This window comes from Cyprinus carpio, chromosome B21 (genome assembly GCF_018340385.1).
Source record: "Cyprinus carpio isolate SPL01 chromosome B21, ASM1834038v1, whole genome shotgun sequence".
NCBI classification, from domain to species: domain Eukaryota; kingdom Metazoa; phylum Chordata; class Actinopteri; order Cypriniformes; family Cyprinidae; genus Cyprinus; species Cyprinus carpio.
The window spans coordinates 3,547,476-3,574,468 of NC_056617.1; the positions used below are offsets into that span (position 1 = coordinate 3,547,476).

The 26,993-nt window shown below is 32.9% G+C and overlaps 1 protein-coding gene across 4 annotated transcripts in view; it reads right to left on the reverse strand.

Moving 5' to 3' along the window:
* The window catches only part of LOC109083188 (bromodomain-containing protein 4), a 55,927-nt gene that overhangs the window by 13,586 nt on the left and 15,348 nt on the right, over window positions 1–26,993 (reverse strand). For all 4 annotated transcript variants that reach the window (XM_042747823.1, XM_042747824.1, XM_042747821.1 and 1 more), the window contains 3 exons: window positions 22,220–22,863; window positions 4,669–4,841; window positions 2,144–2,179 (listed from right to left, as the gene is read on the reverse strand). In XM_042747823.1, coding sequence (XP_042603757.1) covers window positions 2,144–2,179; window positions 4,669–4,841; window positions 22,220–22,863 — 853 coding nt within the window. The remainder of the gene's footprint in view (window positions 1–2,143; window positions 2,180–4,668; window positions 4,842–22,219; window positions 22,864–26,993) is intronic.

Sequence of the window (26,993 nt, forward strand, 5' to 3'; positions counted from 1 at the left end):
GGCACCCATTCACTGCAGAGGATCCATTGGTGAGCAAGTGATAAAATACTACATTTCTTCAAATCTGTTCTGATGAAGATATCACATTTTTCAAGAAATTTTCATTTTTGGGTGAACTATTCCTTTAACACACACTGTTTGCTGTACTGCCTTTTCATTTAATTTAAATGTGGCTCTGACGACATCATTTCCTGCTGAATCCCATATTGAATCATGCTAATTTTCCTGAATGCATCAGCATCATGTCACTGGAAGGCCGTTTAAAGCTTTAAGACGTTACACAAACACTCTTAAAGTCCTGACATCGCTGCGTCCAGGGCTTCACTTCCACTAAGTGCTTTTCCTCAGGAACACAGACAGTTTTAAAATTAGATGATGACTACGGCGACAGGACAGGCAGGGATCTACTCAGCATTTCTTGAAACATGCTCCGCCACAACACATAAAGTCAAGCGAGTTTGAGAAAACTTTCTGGCATGTGTTTTGTAAACCGTTCTGCAGTTATAAGTGCTTTGAGATCCTTCAGGTCTGTGTTTGAAATACTTTCACATGCATGCAAACACGTCCTCGATCTCCTCCACCTTCACAGAGTTACACCCAGGGTCCAAAATTAACACTCAACAAGCGTCAAATGCAACTGTAGTGACTAATTGGCCAGTTAATCACTTTTTTTTTTAAGACTGTTACGTTTTTTTTTTTTTTTTTTTTTTTTTTTTTTTTTTTGTCAGGTGTGGTAAAAAGTGAATTTTGGATCCTCCACTCCAGTGTCCTGCTCTATATGTGATAATAACGGCAATAATGAGCATCTAATCTAAAAGACAGCTGAAACTACAAGTAGCAAAATGACACTCGACCGTCGTCTTGTAGAGGCACCCATTAAAAACATTTACCATGGTAAACATAGTCCTTCTGAGAATATTATAGTTTCTGTTACTACTGTAAAATCACTATAAACATTAAGTAACCAGCTTGCTATAAATTTCTTTTTGTCATTTTCGGAATTTTTTTCACTCTCTCTTAATATATTATATTAAAAATAATATAAATAATCATTAATTTATTTAATTAGATTTTCATTAATGAATAAAATGCATTTAAATATTTTCATTTAAATTAAAATATCACATTTAAATATTGATTTAAATGTTGATATTGATAATTATTTAATAAAATATTAAGAACTATATATACAAACACTTATACACAATAGAAAATCTTTCATATTTAGGAAAACATTTAAAACAAGTTGATGATGAGATATGAAAGATAGGTCTCTAATGGTATGGTAATTAAATTAGCTTTTATTTTATATTTTCAGCTTTTAGCTTTTTTTAAGTGATAGTAATTTTGTTACATGCTTGTCATTTTTATTATTTTTACTTTTATTATTTAGTGTTTGTTCTTTCAAATAATTTTTTTACATTACTCTTTAATTCATTTTTATTTAATTATTTAATTAATTTTAGTACATTTTAAAGTTATTTTATTTCAGTTATTTGCCGATGCAACATTACTTATTTTCATTAGTTTTTAAGTTTTAGGCTTTTTTATATAATATTTCTATTTTTATTTCAATTAACAAAAATAATTTTTAATGGTTCTAGTCAACAATAACAACACCAAGTTTTTATTGGTTTAGTTTTATTGTTGTAACAATAACTCCCGTAACTAGGATATTTTTTTTTTTATTTTTTTTGTGAATTTCAGTAGGGCTGTGCCTGAGCTCAGCCCAGCAGCTGTACTGTTGTTTTCTGGGAAATCCCTTCTTAGATGTGGGCTGATATTGTGTGTGTTATGTGCATGTGATGCTGTAGGCGTGTCTTCAGAGTGAATCTCTAATATTTCTTATTCTGTTTGAACCCTCGAGGAATCACGTCATCTTTCCTGCTTCTCTCTGTTCCTTCCTCTGTATCTCCCTTTATCTTTCTTCCTCCTGCTCTCTGATGTTAGGCTGAATTGCGGCTAGTTTCAGCAGTTTGCCAATGATGAAAGCCACAGGACGGGCGGCCCCATGAAAAATGAAGAAGACATAACGAGGGATGGAGCACAGAGACAGTGAAGAAAGAGAGAGCGAGGGATGATTGACATATCAGAGAGAGGATGAAAGACCTGTCCTCTCGTTTGTTGGGGGTTTGGTACTTACTGGAACCAGAAGAAGAACCAGCCAACGCCTGAGAACCTGAAAGAGAGAGAGAGAAAGTGTGAGTCAGGGGCTTTGTTCCAAAACCTAGTGAGTGCTTTCTACATAGACAGCTGCCTTCTAAGGGAGCATCCTAACTGAAATGGAACATCAACAGTGACTGATTTGGAACATTCTATATCAGAAAAGTTGCTGATGGACGTAAAAAAACAAACATCCAAGCTTAACATATTAGTATCAAAGTGCAAACACACAGTGTAAATATTTTCAGTATTTTTGTATTTTATTAGCTTTTTTTTTTTTTTTTACAATTACTAGGACACATACTTAGGTCACTTTTTCAAAACTCTTCACATAGTCCTTCCCACATACTGCATCTTTAGGCTTGGCATAGCTGTAAATTTCACATCAAAAATGGCAATGCCCAAAAATAAGAAATGTCAACTTTGATTTCATGTCGACCTTAATGGGCATATTTTTAATAAATTACGCAAATAAACAAACAGTGATTTTTCCCTGCACTCGTTGCAGTGGATTCAGATGTTCTGGCCTTTTTTGCCCAGAAAATTTGGCCAAATAAAGGCAGTGTAAAAAAAAAAACCTTCTCTACAAATGAAATGTATTATTTAATAAACACTGCAACATTCTATGAAAAACAAGAATTGACAGATTTAATTTAATGCTGACTTTAATGAGCATATATTAAATAAATATTAAATATATGCATATTTGAAATATATACTAAATAGTTAAATATTTTAGATGATTAACACAATGAGAGGGCAATTTTAATCAGATTTTCTTTTCACTGTGCTTGTTGTAATGCATTCTTGTATTCTGGCCTATTTTGCCAAAAATTTGGCAAAATGAAGGCAGCATAATTAAGAAATAGTGCCGTACACATGAGATGCATTATAATAAATACTGTGACATTCATGTCAGATTTAATGTAATGCTGATTCTAAGCATATATTATATTATTATACATTAAATATAAATATAAAATATAAAATATAAAATATTTAGAGAATTATAAAATAATCAAACAGTAGTTTTGAAAAGTCCTTTTTTCCCAAATAAAGGCAGCATAATCAAGAAATAGTAAAACTCATTTATTTACAATAAACACTGCAATATTCCATGCAAATAAGAATGATCAGTTTTGATGTTGGCTTTAATAAGCATATAATAAATAAACATGCTCATATATTGAAATCAATTATAAAAACACCCAAACAGCATTTTTAATCAGATTTTTCACTGTGCTTGTTGCAATGCATTTTTGGTATTCTGGCCAAAAGAATTTGGCCAAATGAAGGCAGTAACATGAAGAAACAGTGAAACACACTGATTTATAATGAACACTGCAATATTCCATAAAAAATAAGGATAGTCAGTTTTAATTTCATGTTGACTTGAATTAGCATATATTAAATAAATATATGCATATATTAAAGAGAAAATAATCTTGCTGCGCTAGTTGAAATGCATCAAGGTATTCTAGTATCTCTGACCAAAGGAAAGCAGAGTAATTAAGTCTTCTGGTTCGCTGTCTAGGTAGGCAGCTCACTAGGTTTTAGAACAGATCTAGTGTTTCCTGTTTAGACAGTGATTAGTGCAGATTTGGGCCGTTTCTCCACAGAGGAACCTGTGCGTGTGTGTTTGGGAACATTTTGTAGGCTGTGTGGCGGTGTGCGTCTGCGCTGCTCTCCTCTCTGTTCTCTGGGAATTGGGCCGCCACACCAGCAGTCTTGATCTTACTGTGAGCTGACAGGTCTGTGAAGTCTAAAAGGCTCTGCAGCGCTCGGGTGTGTAAGTGAAGCGAGTTGAGATCTGCAGTCTGCTGGATTCACTCGTGTGTGTGCTGCCCTAGATTATTATTTTATCATGAGTGCTGCTGGTAAAATGGAGGGATGTTGTGTTCCAAAGGTTCTCTCTTTGGATACTGTACAGAAGGGAGGAAAAATTTAATTTGTGTTCATTTTCATCTTTGTTTTTCCTTCTGTTTCTCTGCCCTCATCTACCTTTTTCCCCCTTTGTCTCTCATTTCAGTTCACAAGCGAGTCCCTCCTGATCGTTTTGTCCACATTTTCAGGGATAAATCAGATCCAGGCTGCTGGATAACCACCCGTCTGCTTTCTGTGTGTGTGTCGGAGTGTAAAGATCTCTGAAGCTCAGAGGAATTCCGGCCGAGGAATTCTGAACCCAGAAAATAATGAGGAGATTTCAGTGTGGAGGGCTTAGATGTGAGAGTCCTGTAGTGCGCGATGATTTTAGAGATAATTAATTCTGTTTCATTGTGGAGTAGAATATGATAAATGGATTGATCTGATTCATGAGGACCTGATATTTGCTCACTGGAGACCTGGTGCCATTGATTTTATAATGCTGTTGCATTCATAATAGCAACTATTTTATACCTACAATAAGGGATATTTTCTGTTCTTGTACAGTATGTGTGTGGTTTATGTGTATTTCTGTTATGTTTGGCATAGGGAAGTAAGATAAAACAGGTGTATTTGACTCACATGTGTTGGGGGATCCGTTGGGTGTTGGTAAATACGATCCTGATTTCCAGGTCTTGGCTTTGAATCCTTTTTTGCAGCGCTGGCAGTCCTGTCCGGTCGTGTTGTGTTCACATTGACACTGTAAGTTGCCGTCCACATACAAACACTGAGACGCGTGGAGATTGCATTTACACCTGAAAGACAGAAAGACGAGCAAACGTTCAGCAGTACTGTAACAGACCTGCCAGTACAGCCAATCTGAATGATTTCATGTGCTTTTGATTGTGAATTGAAATTTTAAAGTGAATTTGAACATCAATTTGAATTTTAATATTAATGTCAGTGTTATTTATTATCATTTATATACTATTATAGTATTTCTTAATATTTAGAATTTTTTTTTTTATTTTCAGTTTATTTTATTTTTAGATTTTTTTTAGTAATTTTAGAATTTTTAGTAATTTTAAGTTTTAAGTCACCTTTTTCATATTTAATTTTTTTTTAAGCTTTATTATTATTATTACAATTCAGCAATTTTAATACTTAAGCTTTTTTAAATTTCAGTTAGTTGCCTAGGCAACATTTAAATTTTTTTTGTAACTAAAACTATTTAAAGTTTTAGTAATTTTATGCGATTTAATGTTTTTTGCATTTTTTAAAATATATATTTAAATTTATATATATATTATATATATATATATATATATACATATATATATATATATATATATTACGTTTTATATATATATATATATTATATATACATATATATATAATATATATATATATATATATGTATATATATATATATATTTATTTATTTCAATTTAGCTTATAAAGATTTTAAATGTCAAATACATAAAAATATTTTAGTTTACATGTTAGTAATTTTTACTAAATATTTAATATTTTAGTTTTAGTTTTAATTCAAGTTTTTTTTTTCAATTCAATGTTAAAATGAATTTCATTGTGAACATAAATGTACATTTTTATATTAATGTGCATGTGAATTTGATTCTTAATGGCTTATTTTCCAAAACGTTTTTACTTTTGAGGAAAAAAGAACAGAGCAGAACTATTTTGGACAGTTATGACATTTTGCTTTTTAGTGATTTAAAGTGGTAAAGTCATTAGAAAACAAATGAATATGGTATGAAGACCAGTAGAAGCATTTTAAACCTCCTGTATGAGCTGCACTCAAGCAGGGCCGATGTTTTCAGAGATATAAATTACAGGTGTGAGTGTGTGCTGGCAGGTGCAAATGCATCAAGAGCAATGAACACAGGTGTGCTGCTGTAGATTGGGCCCAGTAAAGCAGAAATGAGCGTTTGTGTAAGACCAAATGGCCCTGATCCTAAATGAGACTCTTCCACCTGAGCAGCACAGTGTGTGTGTGTGTGTGTGTGTGTGTGTGTGTGTGTGTGTGTGTGTGTGTGTGTGTTACTGTTGAGCTTCAATCCAGTTAGTTCCGCTGGAGTGAACATGGATCCATCAGCATCAAATATTCACACCATCGTCCTGTACTTTGAGGCAACCCTCATCTATCTCTCTCACACACTCTTTTTTTCCTTTCTTTTTTTCTCTTTCCCTCCATCTCCTTTAACCTCGTTCTCTGACACCATCGGTCTTCCAAGATGTGGTTTAGTGTGTACTAAAGTGGTCTAGGTTGAGCTGTCTGGCAGTCTGGAGTGTGATGTGGTGTATGATTTATCATTTATACCTTGTGTGTCGATGTGCAATATAAAAATCTCCAATTTAGTCTAATGGGATATATTTGAACCTTTTAAAAGCTTTACAAAGACCATTTTTATTCTCTAGTTGTTTAGAAAAACATCTATGATCTATAGAAGTTTATTTCTTCCAACAAATAAAAAAATAAAAAATGTAATTGCAACTTTTTTTCTTGCAATTCAATTTATATATTGAGATTTAAATTCCGACTTTTTTCTAGCAATTGCAAAGTTATAAAAGTGTTATATAAACTTTTGAGAAAAAAAAAATCTCCACCAGAGAAAAAAAAGGTAATTGCTAATTTTTATCTGACAATTCTGACTTCTGTGTGTATAAGTTTATAGAGTTTTTTATTTATTTATTTATTTATTTTTATTTCCATTACTTTTGCATGTTTTTTGTTCTTGGTGATAATAACTGGATAAGGATTTGTAAAAATCATTTCAGACTGCACTCACAAATTGCACTTTCTAGCTGACTGAATATTTTATAACAGAGTGTAACTGGAAAATTTTAAATTCACTACAGAAATTCCCATGCCTTTTGAATATTTGATTATTTTTCATGATTGTTTTTTTTATTCAGGTCTGGAAATCACAATGTTAAAATTCCATCGCATTTGTTTTCCATGACCATGGGAATCCTGTTAAATAATTATGGCTTTATTCCCAGAACAACATTTTCATCCTTCCTACGACCGACTGCATTCAGATCTGACTCTATTCTGGTATGTAATGTTTACTTTTCACAATGCAGTCAATATCCTGATAGATAAATTCAAGCCCATGTCTAATTAACATTTGGTAAAATGGGTTGTTGACTATAAAAATAAAGGTTCTCAGTCCTTAGGTCACTAAAAGATACATTATTCTTTTTATAAAAGGATTAGGGTTCTTGAGTTGCTCTATGGTTCATGGGATTATAAATTTGTGATTTCATTATAGGTTCTTTTTTTGTTTTAGATTCTGGGTTCTTTGATGTTTTCTAAAGAACTAGAGAATCAAAAGTTCTTTGTAGAATTTAAAAGGTTCTACGATGACATCACACTATTTTTGAATCGAACTGGAATCAGAATTGGAAGCATCGCTGTCGTAATGATTGTCTTTCTCTCAGTCTCTCTTGTGAGTTATGGATTATGTGAGTGGTTTTACGATGAGCAAATAAAAAAAAAAAACATGAATCCACAGTGAGACTCAGCAGATGCCAGGAATGCGCTCATTCTCTGATTTCTCTGTCTGGTTTCTGTCTCTTCTTTTTCTCTTCTGTTCACTAGATGATAGAGAGCCGTTTCTCACTCACACATATTTCCAGCAACTTATTCCGAGCCATTAATTCCCTCTGAGAGCAGAGAGAGATGGAGGTATATAAAGAGCAGTTAGAGAAGTAAACTGACCCTTTTGTTGTGCTCTGTTCTGACAGAAAACAGATCAATCTAATGAAAAATCACTCTACAGTACATTAGTTTATGTCTTGCGAATTTATTTATTTTTTGTGCTTCGCAACAAGCTACTGTAAATCTCTATTAGATTCAAACTGTCCCTTTGCTAGGCTCCGCCCGATTGGTTTAAATCTTCCTTTGAAGATGTTCTGAAAGATTAAAATGCTTCATAGATCATGTAAATGTCCTTAACTTAAAGGGTTTGAGTTCAGGTTTGTCTACAATATATATGAATTATAATTAGAATTATTTTAAAATAATATTTTGTGATATGCCCCCTTTCACCCCCGTTCAGCGTGTGTGTCTGTTTCTGTTTGTTTCTTCTGTAATTGGACGTGATGGAGTTTATTGTAAATGTATTTGTCTGAAGGGTGAGATCAATGCACATGCTGTGATCGGCTCAAACTGACTCAGTACAAAGACTCTGTGGCTTTCTCTGCTTTATTGCATAATTAATATTTTTTTCTTGTTTCAATTCGTTTTATTATAATTATTTTTTAGTATTATGTATATATACTGTTATAGTAATTATTAATATTTTTAATTATACTTTTAGTATTATTAGGTTTTTGTTTTTTAATTAATAATTTATAAACATTTATTTCAATAAAAACAACAATAGTTGAGTAACAGATCAATCTTGATCATCACAATCACAGTGTTCTGATTCAACCGTTACTTTTTGTTTCATTCCACTTCCAAAAAAACAAAATCAATACATCATTCTCAGTGTTGCCGCTGCTTTTCACACTCTAAACTCTCTCTCTCTCTCTCTCTCTCTTCCTCTCTGTCTGGTTTGCTCTTCAGTCACGCTTCAGTGAGAGTGGTATTCCCTCCGCGATTCCTTCAACTCCCACTCATTCAAACTCCAGCCACACTCATTCCCATCCTTTCTTCTGTCTATCCACACATTTTTCCCGTTCAGGCCAGTTGCTCACACGCTTAACTGCATTTTTCAGTAGTGTCTACTGTACATGACGTGTTTTGTTGTGTTAGTGTGACGGTGACACATCTCAGTGCTCATAGAGATTCCTGTTATTAGGCTTTAGTTTTTTGTGTTGGTATTCAGGTAACTGCTCAGAACATGTTGACTGTAACTAATTGTGGATTCTGCTCGAATTGTTGCTCTGCAGTGTCAGTGGTTGAAGTGAAAGAGAAACTGAATGCCGCAGAAGGTTTATTTATGTGATTGTTTATTGAGTTTTTTTGTTGTTTTTGAGAGAGAAAACGCACAAAACTGAGCCTGTGTAGCATCTGCATTCAGATTCTTGCATAGCGTTTCAGGAATAACAAAATACTGCTTATATACACAACTGTTCAAAAGTGCTTTAATGTTAATGAAAGAAGTCTCTTCTGCTCACCAAGGCTGCATTTATTAAATAAAAAAATAGAGTCAAAATAGTAATATTGTGAAATATTATTACACTTTCAAAATAAGTGTTTCTATTGTAATATATTTGTATTTATTCATGTGATCAAAGCTGAATTTTCAGCATCATTACTCTAGTCTTCAGTGTCACAAGATCCTTCAGAAATCATTCTAATATGCTGATTAGCTGCTCAACAAACATTTTTTATTATTATCAGTGTTGAAAACAGTTGTGCTGTTTCATATTTTTCTACAAACAGAAATGTTTTGTAACATTATAAATGCATTTAGTATCACTTTTAATGAATTTAATGCATCCTGGATAAATAAAATGATTAATTTCCTTCAAAAAAAAAAACTTTTGAACAAACTTTTGAACAGTGTATATAAAGTAGTTATATATTTAAACATGAAGTCAAAATCAAACTCAATTCTATACTTCTTAAAGGTTTTTCATCATGAACAATTCATTGATCTGCGTAATTGGAAAGGGAAAAAAATTTAGCTTTAACCTTTTATTAAAAATTTATTTTTTTACTCTCCATTTACTACTTCTTTTCTACTACTTTTCACCATCTGATAAATTTTCTTCTGGATAAAATTTAGTCTCTCCTAACTTTTACTCTCAAAATATCAATTTTTACTCCTAGATATGTTATGTTATGAAATAAAAAAGTAAACAGCATTTCAACTTAACTTTAAACATGTACAATCAAACAATTACTTACTTTATAGCTTTTTGTGTAGCTAACTTTTTAAAGGCTACTTTGTCAGTAATTTAAATACTGCTATGACTACAAGTGAGTAGAGCATAGCAGACTAATTTATGAGAGTTTCCGCTTGACTACATTGTGTACGTATGCGTGAGACTTACTACAAACTCACTCCCACCCAAGACACAGTCAATACCCATAATGCAGTACAGTAAAAGCATAAGGTCACAAGGTCACTTGTCATGCACAGACCCCAGAGGAGTTCAGACAGAGCTTTTAGAGATGACCTTCAACCCAACGCAACTGTATGTGTGTGTGTTACAGGTTAAAAATGTTCTGCTCTTTTTATCGTTTACGTGTAACAGATAATGCTATATTTGCTGCATGTGTGTGTTTTTGTGAATACTATAGCAGCTAGTATTTTTCTGCATGTCGCAGCGTGTGGTTTCAGTGGGGCGTCTCACTGCACAGCAGAAAGTGAATAATTTACATAGACTGCAGCAGAAAACGTGAACTTGTGTGTGAGTGTATGCCAGAGATCCAAGCTAGATTCAGTGCACAAACTAGGTTTTTAAGTGCGTGTAGGGGAAAATAGATTACAAACAGAGAAAGCATGGCCTTCTACACACACAAAGAATGTCTCCTCAAAGCTTCTTCAACACGCAAAGACTGAGAGCGAGATGGAGGGCGGTAAAGGAGAGAAATGCAGCAGGTTTAGTTAGTGAGGTTTTCTTCTGTATTTTTGGCCATCCGCTGCTTTAGAAGTGTTCATTTCAATAAAAATCTGATCATTTTAGTCAAAAATGTAACTATTTTCTTCCTTCTATGTAACAATGTTGGATTGAATGTCTGAGCTTTTCATTTTCCATACCAGGGAAGTGAATTTTGTGTTTTCCATACAAAAAATCACTGTAAAAGTCATCCACACAACTTGTGCGCAATATTCAAAGTCTCTCCAAAGTCATACACTACCTTGTTCTGAGGAACAGGCCAAAACTGAAGCCATTATTCATTGAACATCTACAGCAGCGCTCAAGTCTCATTCAAAGTCACATTTTGCACAGTAACTGGTCACATGACATGTGAAAACCAATGTCATTTGTTGTCAATGAAGTATTTTAAAATGGAACACAAGCAAATATACGACTTGCTAACTATCAGGCATAAATTTCTACATTTCTGTTAAATTTATGTTCATCACATAATATATAGCACACTTTATGAAGGTCCCCATCCACTTTCATTGAATGAAAAAGAGCAGCTTGGACATTCTGCGTACATCTTCAGCGTTGAAAAAGAGCGTTAACAGATAGATAGATAGATAGATAGATAGATAGATAGATAGATAGATAGATAGATAGATAGATAGATAGATAGATAGATAGATAGATAGATAGATAGATAGATAGATAGATAGATAGATAGATAGATAGATACAATGAAGATCTTAGCACAGTTTAATAGTTCTCTCTTTTTTTTTCTCCACACATAAACACTGTTTACTGCTTTTTTTATAGTACATACACATGCAATAAAAGATTATTAAATTCTGGACTCTTCTTCACTATGTTTCCTTCCTGGTCACTGCATTAAAAAACCATTTAGGAAGAAGGAAACAAACACACACTTAAACATTACTGCATAATAACTTAAATCCTGAGCGAGAAGAGGCCTAATAATTCAATTTTCAGTACCTGCTTCTAACATCCATTTTCTCTTCATCATCCGCTTTCTGTTTGCTAACATTTATGCCTTCCTGCATGAGTTCTTTCACTCTAGAGGTAAATATAGAATAATGTATATGATATACTGTTATGTATACTGTATCTACAGTGTATAGTAATTCTGTAATGAATTTAATCAGTTTTCTTTATAAAGTAGATCATATAGTAGCAGGTCCTGAAGACAGCAGAGCTGTGCACTGGTTAAAACTGAATTGAGAATTTAATTCTGTAAACATGATGTGGAATTGCAATATACATTTTTAAGTATGTAGAAAGAAATATGCATTGAAATTCAGTGAAATTTATGTAACTAATTGTTTTCATAGAAAAGCAGGTTTGTCTAAACAAACTTTGAATGTTGGCTTGATGAAGCTTTTATTCCTAAAAAAAGCCTCATGGATGGGTGGCTAAAACAATGGATAAAAAAGATACATAGAATGATTAGAGTTTGAATTAGTTTATATATATATATATATATATATATATATATATATATATTGCATTTTTATTTAATTTTGTTAAAATTAAATCATTTTGTTTTGTTAAATAGATGGATGGATGAATGGATGAAACGATGAATGAATAATGAATGGATGGGGGATGCATGGATGAAACAATGGATAAAATATTGCACAGATCGAAGGATGAGTGGATGGATGGATGAATGGAAAAATGAAATGATGGAAAAAAGGATGCACAGAGTAATGGATGGATGGATGGATGAAACGATGGATAAAATGGTGCACAGATCGAAGGATGGGTGGATGGATGGATGAATGGAAAAAAGATGCACAGAGCGATGGATGAATGGATGAAACGATGGATAAAATGGTTCACAGAACGAAGGATGGATGGATGAATGGAAAAATGAAATGATGAAAAAAGGATGCACAGAACGTTGGATAGATGGATGAAAAGATGGATAAAAGGATGCATAGAATAAACTATGGGTGGATGGATGGATAGATAATTAGATAAATGAAACAATGGATAAAAGGATGCATAGAACAATAATGAATGGATGGATGAAAAGATGGATAAAAGGGTAATAGAATAATGATGGATGGATGAAACAAGGGATAAAAGGACGCATATAACAATGATGGATAGATAAAAGTATGCCTAAAATGGATGGATGGATGGATAGATAAATGGATAACACAAAGGATAAAAAGATACATAGAACGATGGATGGATAGATATCAGTTTGTAATATTATCAATAGAAATTTGAATTTAGTGTATATATTATATGCTTTTATATATATATATATATATATATATATATATACTTTTTTTTTTTAATGTATCATTGTATTTAATGGATCCAGGAAGTATTACCTATGGTAATTTTTATTAGTTTAGTCAGTTCAAATTCCATTTCAGCTTCACGTGTAGGGTTGCCAGTTCAGTTCAAATTCACACTCGTAAACTGAACGTGATATATAGTAAACGTTTGTGATATATAGAGTGAGTGTTTATAGTAACAGAGTGTGTAGTGCAGCACTTCAGAAATATGCTGCTAAAGAGTGTGAAAGCTCTGAGTATGCCAATGTTTCAGCATCTGTGAAAGCAGACTGTTTCCAAGGACATCCTCACTCCTTCCATCTCTCTCTCTCTCTCTCTCTCTCTCTCTCTCTCTAAGTGGTTCTCTTGAGAAATAAAGAGAGTAAATACGGGATTGCTAAAGAGAAGGAGGCATACGGTGATGTAGAGATGGAAAATGAGAGACATGGGACTTGAAACTTGTTTGTTTGTTTTACTTTGTTTGTTCATTAAAAAATTGAAGGAGTTCTCCTCAGGAAAATAACTGCATTAAAAAGACACAGGGAGGAGAAGCGATGGATGAGGAAAAGATTTGAGAAAAGTGCTGACAGTGAGTTGGGAGGCGGCGGAGGCAGAATACACTGATTATCAAATCAGCCGTCGATGTGGGAGCATAAATCACTCCGTCTGCACTGATGCCTCTCTCCTGCATCGTCTTTCCCTCTCACTCACACTTCTTTTCTCCTTTGATGCACCTTTGAAGATGTGAGGAAGTGCTGCTTTCTCTCTGAATTATTACTAATTTAAACATACTACAAGCTCTCTGAAGTTATCAGGCATTGACTAGTGTAGTCCAGAAACGGACTGGGAGTATAAAAATAGTGCAGGACTTCAGTGTATGCATAAGTGTTACTTTAGTATCATTCAGACACTATTATATTTTTTAATAATAGTTTTGTTGTTGTTTTTTTTTTTCATCTAATATTCATTTATTTTATTTTTTTGTATATATATATATATATATATATATATATATATATATATATATATATATATAAACCTAATATATATAAACCTAATATATATAAACATAATATATACCTAGTATATATATATACTTTTTATATTGATAATTACTACTTTGACTGTATTGTTTTTTTCTATTTTTTTAAGTTTTGTTTTAGTTTATTAATAGTTTTAGTTGTAGCTATTTTTATTATTAATTTGATTTTGTTTTTATTTTTATATATTTTTTTATTTTATTTTAGTTAAAGACTTAGTAATTTAGTTATTTTTGTTTGTAACTTTAATTATTTATTTTTTGTTTGTATAACTTTCTTTTTTGCATTTTTTCAATTTAGTTTTATCTATTTTTATTAATTATTTAGTTTTAAATGATTTTATTAATAGGTTGAATTAGTTACGTTTTTATTTTTATTTTTATATTTTCCATTTTGGATTTTATTTTAGTAATTTTCTTTTCTTCTTTTTAGTATTTTTTTTGTCTATATATTTTTATTTCAGTTTTAGTTTGTGCTATTTTAGTACATTACATTTTTATTTTAGTTTTAAATTTTTTGTAATATATTGTTTTTCTCTTTTTATTATTTTATTGTATATATATTTTTTAATTAATTTTTATTTCAGTTTTAGTTTTTGATATTCTAATACACTACATCAAATTAAATGAAAATGAGAAATGTAGCTGCAATTAAATATTATATATATTTTATTTCAGTTAGTGTTTTTTATTTCAATTAACTTTGTTGTTAATAACCCTGGTATGCATTATATATGCACATGCAAAATTGTACCTGCTTTATATTCAGTATAATTCGATAAATCGGAAATGTGCTTATGTAATTTTTGCATTGCAAATGCTGCACAATTAAATAAACGCAATCAACAAAAAAAATCTTCCAGATTGCTAAATGTTAAGAAGGTTAGGAGGCATGCAATAAAATCAGGAGACCCAGGGGAGTCGCGGCTCAGGGGAGCTTACTTTGCTGTTTCACTACCTGAAGTAGACATTTTGACTGACTTGACCTGCAATGAATGATGCTGTTAACAACACACAGTATTTCTGACTGACTTACAGTAGTAGCAGATCAGTTTTGGGGGAAATGTTTAATGTTGTAATTGTAATGTTATTAAAAATACACTTAATGTTTTTAAGCAAAATATATTTTTATTTTCATTCTGATTTTGGGCTAAAGTGTGACCTTGACATGCTGTAATGCATCTGACAGTTTGTATGCTGCAGTCTTTGTAAAGTTTTGATTTCTGAGTTCCTTCACAACTCTATCAATCCCTGTCTGGTGGAATCTGCTGCGGCACTTCCTGTGAGAATTCTTTAATGCAGTCTCTCTAGGGGTCGACCGCACACAGTTAACACAATCTCCACATGCTCTCTCTTCTTACGCCCTTCAGGGGGAGGACGGCACCCAGCTATAGTTCTAACTCACAGAGACAGACATCCTGGCTTTTCACAAAGTCACACCGTGTTACGCCTGTAGCAGCTGCGGAGTGAGTGTGTGTGTGTGTGATCTCTCATGTACTGACACCAGTCAGCCCTCCAGAGCTTTGAGAGCACAGATTATTCATTGGAAACCTGTAGCTGTCACAGACACACACACACACACACACACACACACACACACACACACACACACACACACACACACATATATATATATATATATATATATATATATATATATGTTACTCTGCATCAAGTGTTGGCTCTTGAAATATTTAGGTGCTCTTGATTCAACAATGTTAATTAATGTAAAAAGGACTACAGCAATTGAATAATTCAGCTTGATCTTGATCCTGTTACAAACTTTACATCATGCCAAGACTGAATTTTTTTCAGCCAGATTTGACAGATTTTTTTTTTTTTTACCAAAACATTTGTACTTAATTTGTTCTTCTCCAATGATGCATTGCAACTGCAGAAAGACGTCAATAAAACAGCTTTTAAACAATATCACGTAATATTATCCATTACATTCAATTACTATAATATTGTTAGTTAGCTGAAATTATTTTTTTCTAGATACATGCACTGTATTATACATTTATTATATTTTTAAACATAGCGTTATTCATAACATATTGCCATTCAATGACCATAATTTTGTTAGTTAGCTAGAAAATGTTTTTTTTTTTTGCTATGTAAATTACATATTTGTTACATTTTTACTTAACCTGTTGTATTCATTCTTTGTTTGAATTAATCAAACAATCAGACTGTCATGAAAACAAGTATTTAAATAAGTATTTAATTCAAATATTTATTTCAACAACAAAAAATATAATTAATATAATTAAAATGAATATAAACAAATATAATTAAAATGCTGACATAAAAATCTGTGATATGTGCATTTACACTTTTATATATAATTTTATATATATATTTTTATTTATTTATTTCAGTGTTGCTTTTTAAACAAATTGGATTAGTTTATTCATTATATAATTTATATCTGAATAAATCTGTCATGGAAACAAGTTTTTATTATAGCCACCATTTAAACGTTTTTATTTTAACAACAAATCAATATATAATTTAAAAATTAGATATGAAATCCTGCCTTTTGTGCAATTAAATCTTTATATATGACTCAGTTTTGACTCAGTGTTGATTATTAAACCAATTTGATTAATGTATTATTAAATAAACTTTATTTTAATTTTTCTGTTAAAGAAAAAATAATAATTTAAGTTTTGGTGAATCAGTAAAAAATTAATTTCGGTGCATCACTATTATATGACATTTCTGATCCTTTTTAAATAAAAATTTGATAGACTAGGTGACAAAACTCCATCTATTATCTATCCATATGAGTCACTGAAGCTAAAATCATTCTAAAATGTTCATATTTATGACAATATGACCGCCTTTTATTACAAAATGTCTGCCTACATTAACATAATATCTGACCCTTACATTCTGAATTTATTGACCTGCCATGTAAACTACACCTGTACACAGAAGTAAGTCAGTCATTTACATATAAACGTCTTAAAGGCACAGTAGCAAAAACAGTTAGAGGGGAACAGTCATGATAAACGTAATTTTGTTTCTGGTGTGAGAAGCTTGAGTGACGTACAGTGAGTGGACATCAGGGGACAAAGATGTGTGTAAGACGCAATATTTCAGGGAAAAGTGTATGATATGTCTTCTTTAAGATAATGTTTGCTCTCTTTTCTTCTAACTAAATCACCTCAGAAACTCCTGAAGGTCACTGAAGCTTCATCTAAATCCTCTGGTCTCCTCCTCATTACAGATATTACACATTTTCTCAGAAAAAACACATTAAAAGCTTCTCAGTTTTGTGCTGATCAGTGTGAAATACAGTTTTTATTACATGACATTCTGAAATACTGTATTTTGATTGGTCAGTCACAGCATTCTGCTGTTAAATATTTATGTATCCTGACACTAGGCTGCATAATTGAATTGATTTCCTACATACAGTAGCTGTGGTAGTTTTGTCTTATTTCGTTCCACATACTTTTTGGTGTTGCATAAAATAATAATTACAACTCAAATCAATGTTTCATGTGCATTTATCTATTTGTTTGGTAAGCATCCGTGTAACAAGCAAAATAAAGTAAGTCAGCTGCTGATTAGTGCAGAAGAAATCCCTTCAGGGTGATACGAGATACCTGATCTTGTTAAATTTGTGATAACCAGCTGACTGTACTTTTAGCTTATCTGTACATTAGTTTATCTGATTATTTAGTTATAGTTATTGTTTTACTTAATGTTGCCTTGGCAGCCACCAGAAATAAAATTGTTCACAAAAAAAATATAATAATAATAACTATTATTATTTGTGTAATAAATAATAATAATATTTTAAACATTATTATTTGATATTGTTTATATTAATATAATTATATATATAATACTTTTATTTTATTATTTTATATTATTATTATTTAAAAAAATGTTTTTTAACAAAATGTGTTTTCTGTTTGTAGTTATTAATGGACATATATTTCCCATATAATAATAATAACAACAACATTTATCCATCTATCCACCCAATAACTTGGTAAACAGGATTAATAATAATAATAATAATAATAATAATAATAAACTATTACATAGAAAAGTACTTTTTGTATTAGACATAAGGGTGAGTAAATGACAGAATTATATTATCTGGATTTTTATTTTTTATTTTTTTGTAAATGATTCCTTTAATCAGCACAAGACCAAAATGGAAAACCAGGAAAACCTTGAGGATAAAACTGTTCTGGCTCCTATTACATGCACTCGCTCACACAAAACACACACATACACTACAGGCTGCTTAAGAAAACACAACACACACACACACTTGTTGTGATCGATAGAGAGCCGTCAGCCGTATCTTACCCAGTCTCAGCCTAAGAATAACTTATTGATCATCAGATTGTGTTACCAAGGGTGTGTGTGTGTGTGTGTGTGTGTGTGTGTGGGTACGTGCATCACTGTGTTTAAATGCCTCTATTTATGACTGAATACTACAGGAAACATCTCACCAGTGACACACACACGTCATCAGTCACTGTCATGTAGAACTGTTCTGTACATGTCAGGATTATACTTCATACTTTGTGTATAGTGTGCGTGCGTGTGCGTGTGTGTCTTTAAATGCAACTAAACGTATGTCAGATTCATCACGGCGGTTTGCAACCTCAGCAGCAGTCCGTAAAGAAACAGGTACTGTACGTCACAGCAAAAGATGCGCGCGTGCGTGCGTGTGTGTGTCGCGCTTGATAGTATGAGTGAAAGTCAAGTGCAGTGAAGTGTATCTTAATACAGATGTCTAAATCCGCTCTGACAATCCATAAATCTTACAATAAACATGTACTCTCAGTATTCATGTACTAATCATATATACTGAGACCGTAATATAGATCTGAGTGTGATCTAACACCACAGACAGATGCTTTCATGTTCACTTAATAAAGATTTTGGCTAATATGAATACCTAATACAGTAAGATTGTAGTTGCCACATTTCATGAACAGGATACAAATTTTGGCCTAAATAACTTTAAATTTTAGTTATATTTAAATTTGTTAAATGTAAATACTTTCTTTAAAAAGGAACATTACTGACAGGAAATTCTTAACTTTATTTATTTATTTACTTATTTATTACAACAACTTGATTACAGGGTTAACAATAATGCTAATAATAACATAATGACAATTATTATTTAATATTATTTATATTAATATTTTAATTGATAAAACTAACATTTTTCATCATTATTTAATCATATTTATTTTCAGTACAATGACTTGTGTTCTGTTTGTAGTTATTGATGAACATTAATTTTGTATATTATTATATATTAATACAATCAATTAAATATGTAAATTATGACTATGGCTGGACAGGCCAGAATCTGCATTTAAAAGGTGATTTAATAGTCTTAATAGTGTGTTTAAAATGAGCTATTTGTCATGCTACATTAAATTTATGGTATATGGTAGTTTATCAATCATATAAAGTGCATTTATATGTGATTTGACATGAGATTTGTGCTCCTAATGCTTTAAAAGTACAACAGGACATCCCGTTGTGCCCTCTTCATGGAAAGAGCCGGTACTCTCAGTTTTGATTTCCACATTTTAGCATAATTAAATCCAGTCCTCAGATTTTAGCCCAGCATCAGTGCAGGAAACAGGAGAGGATTTGAGATTTGAGGAGATGGATCTGGGCGGCCCATAGGCATCGCTCTGTGTGCGCTGTGATCTGACACATGTTCTTCTGCATTCATTAATGTTCTCTGTTGTCTGTCTGTGATGTGGTTTCATATCAGACATCAGACGTAGAGGTCCTATTTTTACAGTTTTGTAGTATTTTTCTCCTGAAGCTGTTATTTTTGTGTAGTTAAGATACTATTTATTTATTTATTTACATTTGCTTTTATTTTAATATTTTCTGTTTTTTTAATTAATTTTAAAATTGTGTTCTTTTTTTATGTTTTTGTCATTTTAATTGGTATTTTATTAGTCTAATTCTTTTTGTTTCGTCTAATTTTTGTCTATTTGTCTAATTTTTATTTCAGTTATAGTTTTTAGTTATTTTAGTACTTAAACAAAAACGATAAATGTTGAAAGTGTAAGGGTTGTTGTTTTTATTTCTTTACATTTTATTTCAGGTAAATTTAATTTATTTTATTTAATGAAATATGTTTTTTATGTTTTAATTTTAGTTAATTTAGTTAACTTTAGTCAGAAGATATGGTAAGATGTTTTTATATTTTTTTATTTACATATTTTAGAGAGAGAGAGAAAGTATATTATTTTATACTTTATTTATTTATTATTTATATTTATTTATTTATTTAATTAATTTTTTTTCAGGCCAAAGTGTTAGTTGGCAAAGTCTGTATGTATAGAAGCAAATATTATGTGTAAATATTCAGACAGAATTTAATTATAAATGTAAACTATTCCTTTCACACAGTAGCCATCATGTCATGGTTGGATATGTAAGACAGGGTTATTGTTAACAAATTGTCAGTCACTGCAGTTACAGCCCAGACCTGTGATAGACCCCAGAGTCTCATTTATATCATTACGACAGTCGATATCTGAACCAGTAATGACTCAAGCATTATTGCAGATCATTTGTTCGCCTCCTGATAGTTTTAATAGTTATTGGTTATGATAACATGCCCTGTAATAACAAGCATCTGTTTGCCCTATAATAATACACAACACAATCTGATTAGATGAGTTGCTCCAAATGCTTTATGGATAATAATTGGCCTGATTCAGTAGAGTCGCTTAACTCACACTGATAGCATGGGGTAGATTAGTCATCATCTAATACCGAGTAAGTGAACAAACAGTAATCATTTCTGTCTGGACGTGACGGGAATAGTGGGTTGCATAATTATTATTATTTTTTAAATATAAAATAAAGTAAAATAAACAGAAACAAAATTAAGCATTGCTTGGTAATTGGTTGACCTAAATTGTGTATTATCTAATTGTGTACTTAAATTTAACAGCTGAATAATTTTTGGTTGATTGCAATCCTTTACATACCTTTCTATCAAAGTTATCTGACATTATCAAGATTAATCTGTTCTGACACAGTTTAACTCTGAGTTCTTGTCATATTTTATTACCATTGTCTAAACTATAGTGAATAAACTGTGATAATGTGAGAAATTTTAAAGGTGTCTGAATAAATTTTGTTTGACTGTAATTTTTTATTATTTTTGTTTTATTTATGGTGTATGAATTGTTTTTGTTTTGGATATATATATAATATCAACCCTTATATATATAATTTTCTTTTTTTTTTCAAATAATCAAATATTAATTAAAAATAAGAATTTAAATTTTAAATTCAGAATATCATTATTCAATATTCAGAATATCAATATTCAGAATATTCATACATTCATTTACTTTTTCAAGTTACTTTTTTAACATTGTACCTACAAAAGCATTAAAGGTGCACTAAGCAAATTTTTCCAAACAATGTTGATATCTGAAAGCACCAAAACAAGTATCTTATATCCCCCACACGTTATCTTTTCCCCCACACGTACTTACACAACCATGGCAACCACGATCACGAACATGCGAATATGCCACACAAGCATATTCAAACAAAAGCCAACACAGATAAGTCTTGTGAAACAAAGCAAATTCAACATTACTTACCTATCAAGAAGAAAAAACAACACAAACTCGGCATCCACTTCCAAGCCTTCCCGCACCTCTGGAAAGCTGCACTGATATTTACGTGGGTCCTACCTCTTGCTTGATTGTAACCACTTTTTTAATGTTTTGTTCTTCCGATATTTTCCTCTTTTTTAATCTGCCATCTCTCTCTATCTATAATCGATCTGCTAATATCAATCCTGTGCAATCAAATTCTCTCTAACATTACTAGACACGCCCTTTACTGCTGATTGGCTACAAATGTGTTTTGGGACTCAGTCCAACACTGGTGCACGCTGCTGCAGATTGGATGAGGAGGAGAAGAGTTGTTGAATAAAGTTGTTATTTTTGTTTTCTTTGCGCATAAAAAGTATTCTTTTAGCATTGTATGTCACATGGACTATTTTACTGATGTCCTTGCTTCGTTTCTGGACCTGGGAACATTACAGTTGTGTTGCTTTCTATGAAGGGTCAGAGCTCTCAGATTGCATCAAAAAAATGTGTTCTGAAGATGAACGAATGTCTTACGGGTTTGGAACAACATGATGTTAGGTCATTTATGACAGAATTTTAATTTGTGGGTGAACTAACCCTTTAACGCTGGTATTTTACTGCTGTTGTTTGTGTGTTCTCACCTGGCCAGCACCTCCACGTTAGAAATGGCGTAGAAGTATTTCATCAGGTTGTCTCTCTGGACGTACGTTCCTCCGAGAGCAGGCCTGAGGAGGCGGAGCCTGAGATTGGTGAACGTGAAGAAATCTCGTAAACCCTTCATGCTCTCCATCCGCGTGTACAGGCCTTCCATGTTCAGCAGCCTCGGGCCGGCGAAGATGGTGAAGCGGGAACGCACCTCGAAGCGCACCACCTTCTCGTTCTTGGACCCGACCCAGCGTGAGTATTGCTCTGTGCAGATGACGTGCGTGACGTTTGCCGCGGTCAGATCGCGCGCTCGTCTCGGCGCCATTTTGAACGCATCCACGCAGTCGTCGGCGTAGTACTGGAAGGGCTGCCATGTGCGGCCGAAATTGAGCGACTTCTCCAGCACCATGACGGTGGGCCGGCCGTATTCGAAGGTGATCTGAATGTCGTCGGTGAGTTCGAGGGTTTTGTTCCAGGACAAGGTGATGTTGGCCTGAAGAGGCTCGGGATACCGCCGCCACGTGACCGTCTGCCAGTAAGTGAGGAGGCCGCTGCGCTCGCGGTCCTGCATCAGCTGCGGCGGGTGAGCCAGGTCAGGGTTAGACGCGTCACATTCATCACTGCAGAGGTATGGATTCTCCTGCAGACAGAGAGACAGAGACACCCTTGTGAAAAAGAAACACACTTCAGCATACTGTAAATGGATACTTAAGTGTTAATAAATGGTCAAAAAAGTATTCTCTTGGTTTATTTCTGTCATTAATTACTTGCCCTCATGTCGTTCCAAACCCAAAAGACCTTCATTCATCATGGGAAAACAAATTAATATATTTTGATGAAATCCGAGAGCTTTCTGACCTTCCATAGACAGCAATGTAATTTAAATTTTTTCAGGCCCAGAAACATGAAGACGTTATTACAATCCATGTGAAATCAGTGGTTCGACCGTAATGTTATGAAGCTACGAGAATAATTTTTGTGTGCAAAGAATTTGTTTACAAGCTGACGAATTCACAAGCATGTGTCTTGGTACTTATGTGAAAGTCCGTCAAAAACTGACATAGAAGAGAAGAATTGTTGTATAAAGTCATTATTTTTGTTCTCTTTGTGCAAAAAAGTATATTCCTAAAATTAAGGTTGAACCACTGATGTCACATGGAGTATTTTAATGATCTCCTTACTACAATTCTGCCTTGAACATGTCAGTTGTGTTGCTGTCTATGAAGGGCTCTCGGATTTCATCAAAAATATCTTAATTTGTGTTCCGAAGATGATCGAAGGCCTTAAGGGTTTGGAACTACATGAGGGTGAGTAATTAATGACAGAATTTTTACTTTTAGGTGAACAAACCCTTCAATTTTATAGTATCCGCAAATAGAGTTTTATTTTTTATTTTTTAAATGTACTTTTTTTTGAAGTTCAGCACTTGTATGCGTTCAACACAATTAAGCGCACTTCTTTTTCACAAAAGCAGGCAGTGTTCTGACAGGAGATGTGATAGAGACAGAAACAGTGACCGACTGATAGACAAAAACAGAAGCAGGTAGAAAGTGTGTGTGATGCACAGATGCAAACAGAAACACAAAAAGAATGGGGAGATTGTGAGCGAAGACAGATTGTAAACTCACACACACACACACACACATGCACGCTTGTCATGTTAAAACTACAGTGAAGAACTTGTGGGCTTTTATTAAAAGCAAAGACTGCAGGGATTGTTGATCTGTGAGCACAAACTCCTGCTGCACACACACACATCATTAAAAATCTGGGTCAATTCTATCAGTTCACTTTATAAAATCACGCAGACGATGATCATCTAACTATGGTTCACGCTGAGACGGCTGCGTTCAGGTATGACGGCTTTGAATCTGTCTATTCAGCATGTATTCAGGATCTGTGGCGATATATCAGATTCACACCTCGACAGAGAAATAAACACTCGCCTCCTTTTGTTCTCCGTCTCACAGGAGCTGTGACATACACAAATGCTGCTTAATAAAGACATACACACACACACACGCCTCATAAGAGAAGCTTGTACAGCGCAGTGCATCTTGGGAAATACATCATCTGATTTATGAAGCCAGGCACACGAAGAATAAAAAATAAATTAAAGGGGAGATAAAACAAAGTGCGTGTATGTAAGAGAATGACAGAGAGAGAATAAAGAGGGGTGGTAAAATGATAAAGCGGCGTGGGCTCCTGAAGCTCTGAATCTAGTTCACACTTCTCGTCTGTATAACCTAGAACTACAGATGGACCGATAATCAGCTCGTGTTTTTGTCATTATTCAAACTTTTTGTTAGCAGCTAAAAATCTGTTCTCACCTCTTTAATTTTTAGTTAACAGATAATTGGTACCATTCAAAGAATAGCACACAGTGACAGTATTCAAAGTGAGTTGGGATAATTGCTCAACTTTTAACAGCCATTCATTCTCAAGTTAGAGACATGTAACTTAATTAGAAATAGTTGTTTTAATGTACAACAATCTAGATCACAAAAATGCCACTGCACAAATATAACTTAAATATAATAATTTAAAATAATAGTTATTTAATATATATATATATGATCATTATATTTTGTATAGTTCTTCGTATTATATATAAAATTATAAATAAAATAATAAATAAATAAATAAAATAAAATTAAAGATTTTTTAAATTAATACTTGTATTCAGCAACAACACATTAAACATAAACGTTTTAAACGTTTCATAAACGTTCTATTAAACATAAACGTATGTATTTAGTAAATATTAAATAGAAAGTGAAAAACAATAATAATAAACCCTAAAAATTTAAAGATTTCTATTTCAAATAAATTCTTTACTTTTGAAATTGATATTTATCAAGAATCATGAAAAATATAATTTCAACAAAGATATTAAGGAGCACAACTGTTTTCAACATCGATAATAACAGGAAATGTTTCTTGAGTATATAAGAAATCAACATATTAGAAAAGTTATTTTAAATTGCAATAATAAATAACAATATTACTGCTTTTACAGTATTATTCTATCAAAAAATGCAGCTTTGATAAGCAACATCTTTTAAAAACATTTTTAAGTAATCTTATAAACCCAAACTTTGTGTGTGTTTTGCACTTTATCTGTTATTAAATTTTATATTATCATTATTATTATTATACCAGAAAATCAGACATCTCACTGACATTGCTAATAACTTCCTCTTGCATATTTTTCAAAGATTTGATGCAGCAGACCTTGTAAACTCTGGGGAGTCAAGTGACCAGTTGTTCCTCGAAAGCTCTTGTTGAAACCTGGTACCTCAACTTTCCTGTCCACTTTTGCTCCTAGAAGTTGTGTAACAGCCAATCAGATCATAACTGTTGATTTTTGTCAGCCTTTGCCATTTTTTATGCAACATAAATGAGCCTGGAGTTCATCTCAGCACTCTAGCAGCTTTTACAATTCCAGTTATGTAATGTTCAATGCTTTGTACTGGATGCAGTTATATCAGCTACTGTATACTGCATTATCCTGTTGAGTTGCCGGTAAGTTTTCAAACCAAACTCAAGCGTTTGATCCACAGACCTCGTTCAGTTTGGAAATTTCAGTGACTAGTTATTCCTCTGAATTTGTACTGTGCGAATTGTACATCTTAATCCTTTCAGACACTTTCTACAGTACAGTAATTCTGTTCTGTCTGATGGTCTGACTCTATTAGCTACCTCCAGGACAGGGGTTTAAAGTTACCCTCTTCCCCAAGATCACATTACAGCTCTGTTTCTACAGGCCTCTGCACTGCCACTCATTTCTGCTTAACATAATTCTGTTTCCTCAAGATGCACCCGTCTATCTCTCCTTTAATCCATTGTTTCTTCTCTCTCCTCCTCTTTTCTCAATAATGTTATTAGAGAGAAACCTCATTCTGTTACACTCTTACAGCTGTCTGTTCCTTCAGTGCAGACAGACAGGATCAGACACCATCATCTAACCTGACTGCAGCATCTGCACACATACATGCATGTATTCAAGCACAAACTCATTCTGACCCCTGACATGCTAAAACTATAGTTGGATTAAAGAGGAGAATACACAGAAACCTTCAACCCCTAAATCCATTGAAACCCAACCCTCTGACACACTTAGTGGAGTAAGCATGCTTACCGTGTGTATTGTGCATTGTGCGATTGACAACACTATTTGTGTGTGTGTGGGGGGGGGGGGGGGTCAGCTTTTGTTTATATTGTAGGGACCAAATCTCCCCAGAATGATAGTAAAACCTGAAATCACATGCACCCTGAAGACCTGCCAATGGTTCCCGTAAGGAAAACGGCTTACTTTACATGCTAAATAATGAAAATGTAAAAACACAGATTGTTATCTGTAAGGGTTAGCTTTAGGGTTCTGTATAAAAAATATAATTACAGTAGCTCATATACTATATCAGTAGTACTATTTTTATAAAAACAATAAAAGTCAATGATAAGTTCCAACTGCAAGTGTGTGCTTGCATGCACTTGTATTTGCATATATATTTCATTAATTTGAGTGTGTTTTGGTGTTTGCATGCTTGTGTGGATGTATTGGTAATACTTGTGTATGTGTATGTACATGCATGCTTTTATTGTTGTTTTTGCATGCTTGTACTGTGTGTGAGTGCTTGTGTGCATGTATTAGCATGCTTGCAAATGTGCATATGGGTGCTTGTATGCATGCGTGCATGTATATTTTATCTATATGTGTGTGTTTGGATGTGTGCATGCTTGTGTACATGTATTGTTGTTTTTGCGTGC